Genomic DNA, 13,746 nt, shown 5'->3' with positions numbered 1-13,746 from the left:
TTCTAGTTTTGTGGATTGTGTCTTCCTGTACATGCCATATTTTAAAATTTGTGTTACTCTGAGAGTGTGTTGTCAGTGTTTTGTAGAAACATGGTAAGAAATGTGATTTGAATTGGTGCCATCACTAAAATAGCATCATTATTTAGTAAAATTGGTGCTGTTACTATTACTACTAAATTACTATTACTGCTAAATTCTAAATGCTAGATTTCAAGCTGATTTTCTGAAGAAAATATCTGCATGCAGTCCGATTAATTGTCCCGGTTTCCCTCTAGACCACAGAATAACTTTTGAAATTCTTGGTTGACTCATCTTGTAGACCTCTACAAGACCTTGTTAAATTCAGCAGTGAAGTTCTACAGCTCTGTTTAAAGTGAGCTGGCTCAACAAAGGACAGCGAGCCTTTTAGTTTCAACAGGTAACGTGGCCATTGTTTGTGTGTTGGACAAGCAGCTCTTCGGCATGAGCAAGGAGACTCTTTCCCATTCTGGCTCCACGGACCCCAGGGCGTGGGGGGGGATACAGGTGTTACTGGAGATACTGCAAACCCTGAGCAGCCTGCACTGGGCAGGGCCTGCTCACCTTCCTCCTTCTCCCCTTACTGCAGCAGGGGTGTGGAGGGGACAGACCCCCATAAAACGGCATTGAAGCCCTCTCCCACAAGCAGTACTCCGAAGCTTGTCGTGGGTGAAAAAAATCTGCCACAAGTGTTCGAGGTTTTTTTGTAGTGTAGCCTGCTTTAAAATGACTTGACAGCAAAAGCGAAGAGCGTCGCCGGTCACTTCGTGTGTTTCGTCGTGGAAGTGTTGTCGCTCGTTTTTTTCTATCTAGTGAAGTTCCTCGGCCGGGGGGGACGGGTAGGAGGTTCAGAAGCCCTGAGGCCGAGTGCTGGGCGGGCCCCGGCCCGGGCTCGGCCGGAGGGGAAGGGCGGCTCCGCGCCACCGCTGCCCGGCGCTCGGCCGATCCCCGCGGGGCGCCGCCGCGCTTCGTAGGAGCCCGCCCGCGCCTTGGCAGCGGCGGCGTCACGCTCCGCGGAGGTGCCCCCAACTCCTTCCCCTAGATCGACTTTGTCCCGCTTTCCGCCCCCGCTGCTGGGGATGCCGCCTCCTTCCTGCACGGCCTCCGGCTGGCAGCGCGGCCGTTCCCGGCTTCGGCATCCCCGCAGGGAGGCCCGGCGTCGTGACTCAGCAGTTGGGCACGCACCGCCGGCTTGCGGCTGACGGGAAAATAAAGCGGGAAGCGCTGAGCGCCGCCCCCGGAGCAGCTGCCGGGAGAGGCGACGGGGTCGGAATTCATGTAAGGTAAGAAGGCAGGGTCTGAACTGGAGAGGGAACGAAGGGTTTAGCTCCCGAGTCCGGAGCCTACAGCCCGCTCTTTCCTTCCTGTATTGTGCAGCTGGTTCCGGGCTGCCCGCGGGGCCGGAGGTGAACGCTGCCTTTGCTTGTGGCGCTGTAGGCTGAGCCTCGGTGTTCCCTTGTGCTCCGTGGTTTTGTATTATTCTGAAATCTTTCAGTCTGGTAGTGCCCCAGTCAGTAAAACCTTAATGGAAAAAATAGTAATCTGTTAATCCTCGTTTCTTGTTTTATGTGCTTTTCCTTCTCTGAGAGTTTATGGCAAAACATAACATTAGAGGCGCTGATCCATCACTTTTCCGTGAGTCGATGTTCTGCCTGCTAGTGTCCTGCTAGCTGTAGCTGTAAACGTTAGCGTGAGCCGCGGCAAACCTGTGGAGCAGGTAGGTCCTGGGCCGCGTGTGTGGTAGGCTGGGTGTTTAGCACCATCTTGTTTTACTGGAATAGGGATTATTTGCTCCTTTTCCTTCTTTGCCTTAGGACTCTGGGTTTTTACCATGACGTTTAATAAATGGCCTGTAAAATGCTTGAAGTAGTAGAGCGTTCTAAAAACACCGTAGCAGTAAGCCGAGCAGTGGATGAGCAGGCAGTGAGCCGGCAGTATTTCCTTTCATTGCAGTGCTGGGAGAGAGGGCCAGCCCAGCCTGCCCACAGTACAGAGGTGGGGAAGAGAGTTTCCAGACAGCTGACAAATGCAGCACGCGTTGAGAGGTCTTGAGTGTATTTCAAACTCAAGCAGGAAATCTTCGGAATGAAAAAAGCTTTCCAAGAATGGCAGCAACACAGACTTGAAAACTATTTTAAAGGTAGATGAAGGAATTTGTGCTGGATTTTGCTTCAGTTTGATTTGCTTATGAAATGACAACGTACACCTGGTGTACACACAACTTGCGCGTGTTCTCTCAAAGCCATGAATTTTCAACTCATTTAGTTGAAGTCATTTGCTCTAAATTCTGAATTGTCATAATTCAGTTTGAACCTGGATTATACAGACTTGTTAGGTTAGGCAGGAATCAGTTTAACTTAATTTATTCTTCTAAATTTAGTTGATTAAAGCATCTAGATAGGATTTTAAAGTAGCTTTTAGCTAAATGAATTTAAAGTCTGAGTTACTGTGAAGTGATATAATTTCTGTGTGTAGATAGATAACTGGCTGAGATCTGAACCTTTTTGATAGCTTAAGTGAGGAGGATGTCACAACACATGGGATTTCCTATGAGGAGATAAGGAATGTGAAGAACAGTTATTGAGCTATGGGAGAGCAAGTTTGAATACAGGAAGAAGCAATCTGACTTTCTTTTTTGCACAGGCTCTGACTTGTGACTTAGGGACAGAACACGATTCAGGATTCCTGGGTTCTGTCAAACATAATTTCCTAACTGGGCATCTGGACTTGGGGATTACATTTTCTATCTGCCACTGAACACAAAAATGCAACAGTCTCTGTGCCCCCACATGCTATGATATCCTCTCTGGTTCATCTGCTGAGCTGTCCTCCCAGATGCTTCAAAGGCTTCAGATTCAGAGGTCCTGTCCCTACTCTGCTTCCCCGATTTTTTCTTGCGCTCCCTTATGTAGAAAGCTTTGCTGCTTCCAGCTGCTTTAACAAAAGATGAAAGACCTACCTGCCCATTTGGGCAGAAAACACTGAAGCACCTTTTTACCTATATAACCTTCCACCGGCAGAAAAAGAACTGCCTGGGCTACACAGAAGTTGGTGTAGGAAGGGTGATTAGTCTCTGTTAAACTTCGGTAAAATTGAGTTGCTTGCACAGAGCTTATTTAGACTGAACGCTATTACATTTGGTTGACATTTACTTGTAAGGGAGGCTTTAGGGGTTTCCTGTGCCAAATGTGAAATACAGCCTGGTAGCAAGATATGACTGGGGGTGGGTGGATATTTCATAGCTTCATTCAGCTTGGGTGTCAGGCTTGTAACAGAGGAACACCTACCTACTACAGCTACAGAAGAATGAGCCCTCGGACTGCAGATCAAGGAATGTGTGTGAACCACTGTTCTCTCTCCACTGAAAGTTGTAGTAAGTTATTGCAGGAACTATTCCCACCTACAAACAGTGGATAGAAGCAGAGAGCTGAATGTGGAAGATGTTTGAAAGAAATAGAAGAACTTAAGGACCTCCTGAAGTCATCTAGCCCAGTTTTCTGCTCAGAGCAGGCCTAACTTCAAATTTAGACTGGGTTGTTCAGAGCTTCTGTGAAATCTGGTCTTTGTTGTAGTCTTGTGTTTGGAGAAGGAAGTAAGTTTCAAATTTAAAAGGAAACTTATCTTCTGCAGAGAATTAAGGGCTTCCAAACAGCTGTTGCATGAAATCTTGTTACAAGCATTGGTTGTATTGAAGATTCAGGTGTTACTAGTGTTTGCTTTCTACTTTCCGGCAGAGTCTGTTGGTTCCAGCAACATGGAGGCTGATGTCAGCTTGAAGTTCCGTCAGCAGCTTCTGCTCATTGATGAAAACCTGGTGGCTGAAGATGTAGCAGCTTTAAAATTTCTCTGTACTGACTTGCTCCCCTTCAGAAAACTAGAAAGCGTGAAGTCGGCAGTGGACATCTTTCAGCTTCTCATGGCTGAAGAATATCTGAATGAGGAAGATACTTTCCTACTAGCTGAACTCTTATATAGAATTAAATGTCACTCCTTGCTCAAGAAACTTGGTTATACCAAGGAGAAAGTGCAAGAATGTCTGCATGAGAAGGCAAGGGTATCTCCATACAGGTAAGTTTGCAGTGGGATTCTCTTCTCTCCATTACTGCCATCTATGCCATACTATTTCCCTTTCCATTTTTTAATTCTCAGATTGCTTTTCGTTTTTGCACTGTCTTCTGTTCTGCTTGTATCTTACTGGATCTCTGTTACAGGCAGATGCTGTATGAATTGTCAGAAAACATTACCAATGAGATGTTGAAGGATATTGTATTCCTCCTGCAAAACTGTCTTCCAAAGCGACGGATACCTCTTGTATGTGAGGAGAGAGCCAAATGTGTATATGGTGGGAAGGGAAGAAGGGGTAGGAGGGGAATAGGAGGAAAAGCGTGAAGAGAAAAGTATTTGGCAGAATAGGGGATAATCTGCAACTAGGCTGGTCAGTATTTATGGGATTAGCAAGGAGGAAGCTGTTGACAGGTAAGCGTGGAATTTGGTGCTTTGTGCCAAGGTCAATCACTGACAGTCCATAGTCTTGCATTAGATCATAAAAGGGTGACAAATCAAATCTTTGCCCTGCTTGAGCCATGTGCTAAGGAGATTGATGTCCATGTATTGTTGGTACCGTTTCACAGCAATAAAGCCTTCTCGAAGCCAAGAGTCATTAATATGGTTTGGGTGGATCTGTTTAAACAAGACCATACCAAATAATAACAGAACCAGTAGCTTTCCATGGAGCATAATTTCACCTCCCACAGTGATGTAAAATTGACTGTTTGGACTTTGTTGGTAGGAAGAAAAGCAGATAATAATGTGATTGTTTGAGGCAGACAAGGTTGAGGCAGGTTTTGAAGTCTAAGGAACAATAACTATATTTTACTTTTTCCTTTTGGCTGTCAGTCTGCTCTGGAATTGCTGATTTTATTGGAAAAACAGGGCCTTTTAACTGAAAACAATGTACAGTTGCTGGAGGAAGTCTGTATGAATGTTTCACCTGATCTCCTGGAAACAGTAAACTGCTACAAAAGGGCAAAAGGTGAGAAATTCGGAGTCAGGGAGTAGGTGTGCTAAAACGCAGGAAGCACTAGAAGGATCTGGGCAACTGAACCTTGGGGTCCTCTGTGTGCATTGCTGGAACAGGAGCTAGAGTGGGATTGCTCATCTTCACACACAGATTTGGCATAACAGTTCCTGTCTTGCATTACTTCCTAGCTGAATTCCAGCAGGGACATGCTGGAATATCTGAGGCCACACAGAGCAGTCCAGCACATACAGAACAGGCTGGGAAACTGAAATTCTACTTATAGTTATGTCACGCTTCTCCATTTCCCCATCATTGAGATGATGATGACTGTCTGTAAAAGGCACTTTGTGATTTATGAATGTACACTACAACAAAGCAGTTGCCTGCTAGTAAGCTGGGAAGGCAAAGTGTGTGTGCATGTGTGTCTGATACGTGGTAGGCTTTGTTAATAAATGTGTGTTTCACATTATCAGGGAGTTATACTGCAGTTTGTAGTATTCGTTCATTTAACGTCCTGTGGAGTGACTATAAGCATACTGGGAAGTTCTATTTCCATTTATTTAAGCACTGGGGAACAAATTCTGGGAAGTACAAAGCTACATCTCCCCAGTAGGTGCAAGGGCACTCAGCGTTTCACGAGTTCCATTCCCCCATGCTTTCTGAGTGTGTTTCAAAGTTGCTTTCTATTTTAATGTATCTTCCAGTAAGTATAGATCTGCATTTGCCTAATGTGCAGATTCATACTGGTTTAACTAAAAGGCACTTGGCTTCTCTCACTTTGTCTCTTTCTGCTTAGTGTCTTTCCCTCAGCAGGAGAACACTCTGCCCGTCAAGGAATCTTCACTGTCTCACACTGGAGACTTCAGAGTATTCACTTCCCCACAGGTACACTGGAGTACATACTGCCAACCTGGGTTTTAGTGGTTTGGGGGGGCTGGGTTTTTTTCTTGCCTTTATTTTGAAACCATACTGGCTGTGAGATTTTTCACTAAATCTTCTTACTTGGTTTTGGAAGGGAACAAGCGTATTTATTCAACACGTAAGAAATACAGCTGCATATAGTACCAAACAGTGGACGTCAAAAATACTACTGTCAGTCATATGGAATTGGGGAAAAAATTAATGTTAGGAAGAGAGATGAGAGAGAGAAAAAGCTAGACACGTTCCTTATAGAGAATGGGTTAGTCAGTTGGTACTGATTTTTAAAGTTTCGGCTGATCAACACTGAACTATCTCTAAAGGCTAACATTGTATTTTGATTATCTGTTCAAACTGCTGCTGCTAAAGGAGGTGGTCCCATGTCCTCAATGTACCTGTCCTTCATCAGTTAAACCCCTTCTGCAGCTGCATGATGAATCAGATTGGGAAACTTATCAGGGCTAGAACTGATCTCTTTTTGGGGGGAGAGGAAGGGAGGGAGTTTTAACCCAGTTCTGAATGAGGAAAACCAGTGATCTTTCTAAGGATACTTCCCAAAAGTGAAGTTCTAGTAGACAAGAGCTGAGGAAAATGAGCTATTTAGTATCAGAAGGGTATGCATTACTGCTGGTTTGAGCTATATTTGCTCTACATGTGCAGAGGGTTTGGGGAAGCCTTCATGCATGGCACTTGGCACAGTAAGAAAATGAATGTAGTTTTATTAAGAAAACATGAATTTAAAATAATTTGAAAAACAGACTAAGAGACTGTTTCCATAATCCTGATGATCATGTTTCATTTTTCTTTAAAATGATGAGAGGTTGTACACTTTTTCCATGCTGTATAATAAATCATTGACACTTACTGCTAGAAGATATGTCTTAGGCGGTACTAGAATCACTAGTTATAACGATTTATACTCAAATAATTGACTATCCAAGAGAATTGATGCTTTGTTTATAGTGACCACCTACCCCTGTAGTGAGAGGATCATTTGGAAGTGAAAGAAAATTCGTTGCTGTTTCCCTTTATCCTTAAGAGAAAATATAGTTGTTTCCAGCTCTGTGAGATTTGCTGTAAGTAGGGAAGTCTTTTGTAATTTCATTATTAAATGCTTTGCTGCTCTTAGGAATTCAGTATTTTTACTATTCACTACTTAAAGAGCTTTGTGTTAAGCATATTTTGCTAAAATCACTATGAAAACTTATTATATATAATAATGATTTTTTAACATGGTATTCCCCCCACTCAAAAAAACAGGAGACCTCAATCAAATCTGTTGGTTCTAATATCAATGGTAAGTATTTCTGAAAATATGTTTCATTTTTATTACCTTTATGTTTGATGATGCATTCCTTTACTTTCTCTGGGAAATTTCTAGCATTTCATTTAATGCAACAACACACTTAGCCTTGCTGTCTTCTTGGAAGGGTCTTTTGCTTTCTGCACAAATAGATTTGAAGGATTTCTGTTCTTATATAAAAGAAACAAGAGAAAATTGGCAAATCCTGTGTACATTGTCAGTCATTTGCTAGAGACTAACTAATGTGCTTTCTGGGAAGTGAAATAAGGGCTGGTCTGATTAGAAGCAAAAAGGTGATTTCTTTCCTGAAAACAAAATAACAAGTTTTCTGTTTAAATAACCCTGGGAGGACAAGAGAATGAGACACTATGACTGTTTATAAAGCTGAGATGCTAGGGTTTTGGGTGCAGATTTTACCTCTGACTTCTTTTGCCATATGGATTGTTATGTTTAAGAGCCTGAGAGTGTTGCATGGTAGAGATGGATGTTTTGAATGCATTAAATAGTGTATGATTTGTACAAAAGAAGACAAGTGTTTTAAGACATTCAGAAGGAGAAGTAAATAAAGCAGCAATAAATAAAGTTACATTTTGGATCAGATCTCTTAAAAGATTCTGTACAAATAACAGTGCGTAGTTTGCATCCATCTTTGTGACTCCAAATTCAAATAGACCAGTTGCAAAGTATAGCAGTACAACATCTATCAGCTCTTTTCTACTTTCAAGCTCTCTATCAGCTCTTTTCTACTTTCAAGCTCTGTCAATGCAGCCTTGCTCTGAAAGTCAGTCAGAGTTGTTGGTGATTCAGGAACAAAAAAAAAAGTCTGTAATGGGAGCTTCAGTGGTAACATTGCAGATCCTTCTTACAATACAGTTTATTTCTAAACTGATTTCCAAATGAAAAATTCATTTGAATGTCTCAGGTAGAATCTGTCCTTGTACCGTGGACATCTTTGTTCCGCAATACCAATACAAATGGAAACCTTGCCTTTGTCACAAAAATATATATAATAAAAATTACTGGCGACATGTTCAGAATAGATCCTTTGAACATGACAGTGCTATCTCATACAGAGGATTCATTCTTTTCAATGAAACAATATTTCAAATACAAAAAGTGCTGTATTGTAGCTAAACTCCTTTTTGATACATCCACCAATATTGGATTTCTCTTCATAAATATCTATGCTGTTTGGGTTTTTTTCCTAGATAACAAAGCAGCTAATCTTACACAAGGCTTCTCTGATATGAACCTGGAGCTGCCTGGAGAATTCAGCAATGTAGAAAATGAATCCAAGGTTTGAGACAATCTCTTAAATCCTTCTTTTTGAGTACCTGGGTATGTGAGGTCTTCATCCCCGTGATGACATTTATCGTGCAAGGACATATGAGATGTCTGTGTGTCTCACGAAGTTTTTTGAGTTGTCTGATCAACTGGAACATTTCAGAGAATATTTTAACCTCAGAGGCCAGACACTTACCCATATTGAAAGGTGTGGTGGAGGCAAAACAGGCATAATACCTTTGACGTTATCCACACATCAGTGCATCTGCTTATCTTTGTGATACAGGCAAAACGTTTGACATTTTCTTAAGTTGTGCATTCTGGAGATAGCAGCAAAACGTGCAAGACACGGAGACAAACATGTCTTCACAGTTCTCTTTCTGGATCTGGCTTAGACAAAGCTTCAGGGCATCTTGAAATTAAAAGCAATAAGGGGTAACATGCAAAGACCTTGTGAGAAGGATAAAAGAAGGCAAGAGTTTTTAGTGAGCTGTTGCAGGCATGTAACAATCTTCCTCAATAAACCAGAGGTCTTGATACAGGAGGAAAGATCCCTTTTGTGAGATCCTTCTTAGAAGCCTTATGTGCACTCTTTAACCTTGTACAGCAGTGTAACCACAGAATTCTCCCTCTGGATTTTTCCTTCTGACGAGCATGGATATTGAGGGAGCCAGTTGCTGCATTTGTTTATAGCTATTTAATTTCTTGAAGTTCTGTGCTATAATATATCTCTTCATCACCTGATGTTCAGACTGCTGTAGCAAAAGTACTTGCTGCTGTTTAAGGAGCTTGGAGTGCTGCCTTCATTTTGTTCCACTAAAATGTACAAAAGCAGGTGTGTTGCTCTCTCTAGTGAGCAGAAAGGAATTGGAGTGGTGGGAGTTTTTTATTTCAACCTGAGGTTGGACTTGAAGAGATGGTACTTGGAAGTTTTGGTGACTTTTCAGTTTTTAAAACGTTCTTTCTTAACAGTGGGAGGTAACTTTTAAGTCTTAGCAAAACTGGTAGTGTGGTAGGTTTATGCACTTCTGAGATCTCTGTTCTGCTTGCATCCCTTTCCAGTGGATCAGTATGAGCTACATGCTCCAGGTATTCATCACTACTCTTGAAAAAAACAACTCAGATGTCTAATATCCTATAGTTCCAACTGTGAACCCTCTGCCATCTGAAGTTAAAATATTGTCGTGATATTCGAAACAGTTGAGGACTTCTGTCCCCATCACCAATTCATATTGCGGAGTTTGGCTGCTGAATCCTCCCTTTTGCACACAGATGACCAACTCAGCTGCTAAACCCTTCCTCTACAGCTTGATAGTATGGTGACAGAGTGTGCTTGAGGCTTCACCCATGTCTTTTCACACAAGAAGGCACCATTGAGTTCCAGCTTTTCGAAAGTAACCCACCATCTTAGGTGCCTCTCATTTTTGGATGCTGGTTTTCAGACATGTTAAGGAAATACGACTAAGTTGAATAAATTCATTGAGGCCGTAAGCTTTTTTCCTCTCTTTCTACAGAAGATGACAAGCTACAAAATGGATGGACCACACAGAGGATTTTGTCTTGTTATTAATAATGTTAACTTCGATAAGTCTCTTCAGGAGAGGAAGGGTTCTTGCAAAGATGCTGGTAAGTTAATGAAATGAGATTTTTGGAGGATTAGTCTCTCTGTTTCACCATCTGAATTGATTGTCCACTATTGCTCTGTATTTTATTGTCTATATTTCAGTTAGTAAATATTCTTAAAGAGTAAAATGTTTGATATGTGTTACATTATGTTATTTGTGTATCCTTGGGGAGGAAGGGTTAAAGGATGAGTAACCACTGAGTTTCTGATGCAGGTGGATCATTCTAGAATCATATTAAGAATCTCTTTTTGCTTAACCTTTATCTATAGCTATAATAAAGAACTAAAACTAAACTAAGCCATCATTCTCCGTAATGTAATGCAAAATTCCATAATCAAGTAACACTGTGCATACTTATTTTCTTCTGTTCATTCTACTTACCTCTTGTGTATGAAGCTCTTATAGTCAAAACTGCAACTGGAAAATAATGATGTGAGGAAGGTTTTGAAAGATCTAATCTGAAACTGGGGGGGGATATTCCTCATATTTTCAAGTGTCATTTGTGAGCTCACTTAGTATGTCATTATACATTGCAAAATGTCATTGTATGTTCTGAAACTTGTCTAGAACAATCCAGGAACTCTGTGAGAGCTGATGCCATCTTTTTTTATTCCAGTTAACCTTTAGTTGATAACTAGTAAAAGGATGAATCTGCAGAAGTGTCAGGGTGTAAGGTCTTTCTCGGTTCAGATTAGCTTGCATAGTGACTTCATAAAATGGTTTTCTGTTGCCTCAATTTTTCCTTTTATCTTTCTTATAATTACAGGGGAACTGGAACGAGTATTCACATGGCTTGGTCTGGATGTCAGGACTTACACAGATCTGACGTCTCAGGAGATTAAAGATCTCATGCGAACTTGGCAGCGTTTGCAAGATCACAAAGACAGGGACTGTTTTATATGTTGTATTCTATCTCATGGAGAGTCAGGAGCGATCTATGGGAAGGACGAGGAACTTGTGTCAATCCGCATGATCATGTCCCACTTCACTGCCAAACAATGTCCACAGCTGGCTGAAAAACCCAAACTCTTCTTTATCCAAGCATGCCAGGGTAAAGAGATACAGTGTCCTGTCTATGTTGAAGCTGATGCACGAATTCCTGATTTGTCTTCCATGCAACAGAGCATTTCTCCTTCTGAAAGTATTCCTGAAGAGGCTGATTTCCTCCTAGGCATGGCCACAATTGACGGATATGTCTCTTTCCGGCACATTCAACAGGGTGCTTGGTATATTCAGGCCCTGTGCAGCAAGCTACAGTTGTTGGTCCCAAGGTAAATAATTTGCTTAGCTCTTCATGAAAAAATGGGAGGAACTTCCCCTTTTTTTTTCTCCAAAGGCAAATTCACACAAGAACACTAACCCGTGTTTTGAGGTGGACAAAATTAGTTAAGCTGATGATTTGCTTGCTTGCCACTGATAAATTTACGTTAACACTGCTAGTACCTTAGAGATAATGTGAAGAAAATGAAGTTTACTGTAAAAATCTCAAAACTTCCCATTATATTCTTTAAGGCAGAGCCATCTGTTTCTTGATTGGATTTAGATAAAAAATATTTTATTCCATTATTTTTCTTTACTGGTTGAATCAAGTGAGACAGAGTAAGAAAAGGTCTTTTCTTTTAATATGACTCAAATGAGAACAGAAGAGGAGAAAGTTGGAGAAAAGGATGTGGGTTTTGTGTTTTAAATGTTTGTATGGTGTCTTCTAGATGATCTGGGAGGTGTTAAATGGAGTGCTATCTGCTCATTAATAAGTAATTTTTTTATTTTTGCTCTCCTTCTGACCGTAGGGGTGAAGATATTTTGTCGATTCTTACAGAAGTTAATGAAGACGTGGGGAGACGTGTTGACCGCTTGGGGACAAAGAAGCAGATGCCCCAACCAGCATATACCTTAAGAAGAAAATTTATATTCCCAATACCTAGAGACCCTCCTCCTTCACAGCAACATTGAGGCTTTTAAAATACATCCTTTTATCAGCCCACCTCATTTAAATGCAATTCACCACACGACCTGTTTTAAAGCAGTTACCCAGAGTCCTGAGGAACTGTTAGCTTCAAGGCAAGGCCTCAAAATTTTTTGCCAAACGAACTGTGAAACTGGAGGAGATGCAATTAAAGCAATCCATGTGCCAGCTATTTACATCATCTATATATTCAGAGTTATCAGGGTTGGGGGAAGCATGCTTCTATCATGTTAAACATTTTTGTACCTGCACAGACCACAGATATAAAAGTGTTTTTCTGATGATATAAGGATTGCATGTAGCCTTCCATATCTAAACCAGGATTGTTAATGGTCTGGTTTAGGCTCATCAAGTTTTATTTTGCAGGCTAACAATTTTAAATCCTGCCTCTAAATCCACTAGCTATGTTCACAGAGAAAGACAAAGGTGGGAATGGAAGAGGAGAAAGCTTAAGTAGTAAGTGGAAAAGGATTTCTTCCAGCTCTAATTTAAATTATATTTAACTTAATGGAGAACCAGTTAACTGTTGAAATCAGTAATTTGTTCCACAGTGCACACTGATACCGTCTAATGGTTAACATAAACCTCCTGTACAATGAGGTCTTTCCAAAACTGAGTAGAGCCAAAATGCTGTGTAGTATTCCCTCTGTGAAACCTTGTGAACTGTCATTTCCCCATCACTTCTGGGAAGAAAGGGTAGAAGATTTGCACGCTATGAGATATGCATTCAGGAGTCTATCTGTATAGGTTTATCAGATTGATTAACTTTGTAAGCATTAAATTTTCTGATTATCGTTTCTTGTTTTAAGATCTAAAATGCAGCCACATGAGAAGCCATGCTCCTTGTTGATTAATCTTCTAACAAAGCATTCTGTGAGTTAATTGAAATAATGTCATGTTGTTTTGCTATGAGCATTTACTACATATGTCTGTGTCCTTCCTGTTTGTTACTGCATTAAATTCATGCTTCTTTTTAAGAGCTTGGTGAGATAAAAATTGTGTACTGGGGTAAGGCTTATCCTTGTTTCTGAGTGGCCCCTGCACTTTTTTGGACTGCACGAATCAGTGGGGTTTTATCTGCCTCAGGGTTTAAGCTGAAGTGAAACTTAGTTTATTTCAGCAAAACACTGATTGTTACATATTATTATGAGCCATAAGTTAGGGTGAAGATTTGAAAGAGTACTGTCTAGTGCTGTTGGATGCAATTTTTAGCTTACACTATCCAGGATTTCTAGGAGGGTAGTTTTGCATCGTACAGAGCATTGAAATGCAGCCAGTTTGCCAAAACATAATGGTCACTTTTTATCATGATGAATTGATAGTTGTGTGACCCATTGCATTTTGAGTGTTCTGAGTTAGTATGGCTGCCACACTTGAAATCACTTTTGTGCCACAGATAGAAAATGTTTTGTCTGTTAGTAGAATATATAACGTGTTGTAATGGAATCATGAAGTTTCTGGCTCGCAATTACTGTTCAGACTTGGCGCACTCTTGTTTTGTATGTTTAGGTAACAATTGAATTTTTATCAGTACGGAGCAAACACAACAATTTTGACCTTGTTTTGTGGGATCTTGTTTTCATGTTTGAGTTTGGTAGACAGAGAACATAAT

At 41.0% G+C, this 13,746-nt stretch overlaps 1 protein-coding gene across 1 annotated transcript; it reads left to right on the top strand.

The window, feature by feature from the left end:
• Positions 1 to 358: 358 nt before the first annotated feature.
• CASP10 (caspase 10) lies at positions 359 to 13,111 on the top strand. The gene is made up of 10 exons (XM_009925970.2): positions 359 to 1,739; positions 3,753 to 4,086; positions 4,230 to 4,329; positions 4,915 to 5,050; positions 5,835 to 5,923; positions 7,217 to 7,253; positions 8,468 to 8,556; positions 10,058 to 10,169; positions 10,935 to 11,439; positions 11,959 to 13,111. Exons 2-10 carry the CDS (start codon positions 3,773 to 3,775, stop codon positions 12,119 to 12,121), a joined length of 1,545 nt encoding a protein of 514 aa, XP_009924272.1. The 5' UTR covers positions 359 to 1,739; positions 3,753 to 3,772; the 3' UTR covers positions 12,122 to 13,111.
• The last annotated feature ends 635 nt before the right edge of the window (positions 13,112 to 13,746 follow it).

This window comes from Haliaeetus albicilla, chromosome 4, assembly GCF_947461875.1.
Source record: "Haliaeetus albicilla chromosome 4, bHalAlb1.1, whole genome shotgun sequence".
Taxonomy (NCBI): Eukaryota; Metazoa; Chordata; class Aves; order Accipitriformes; family Accipitridae; genus Haliaeetus; species Haliaeetus albicilla.
This window is presented reverse-complemented; position numbering and strand designations above follow the sequence as displayed.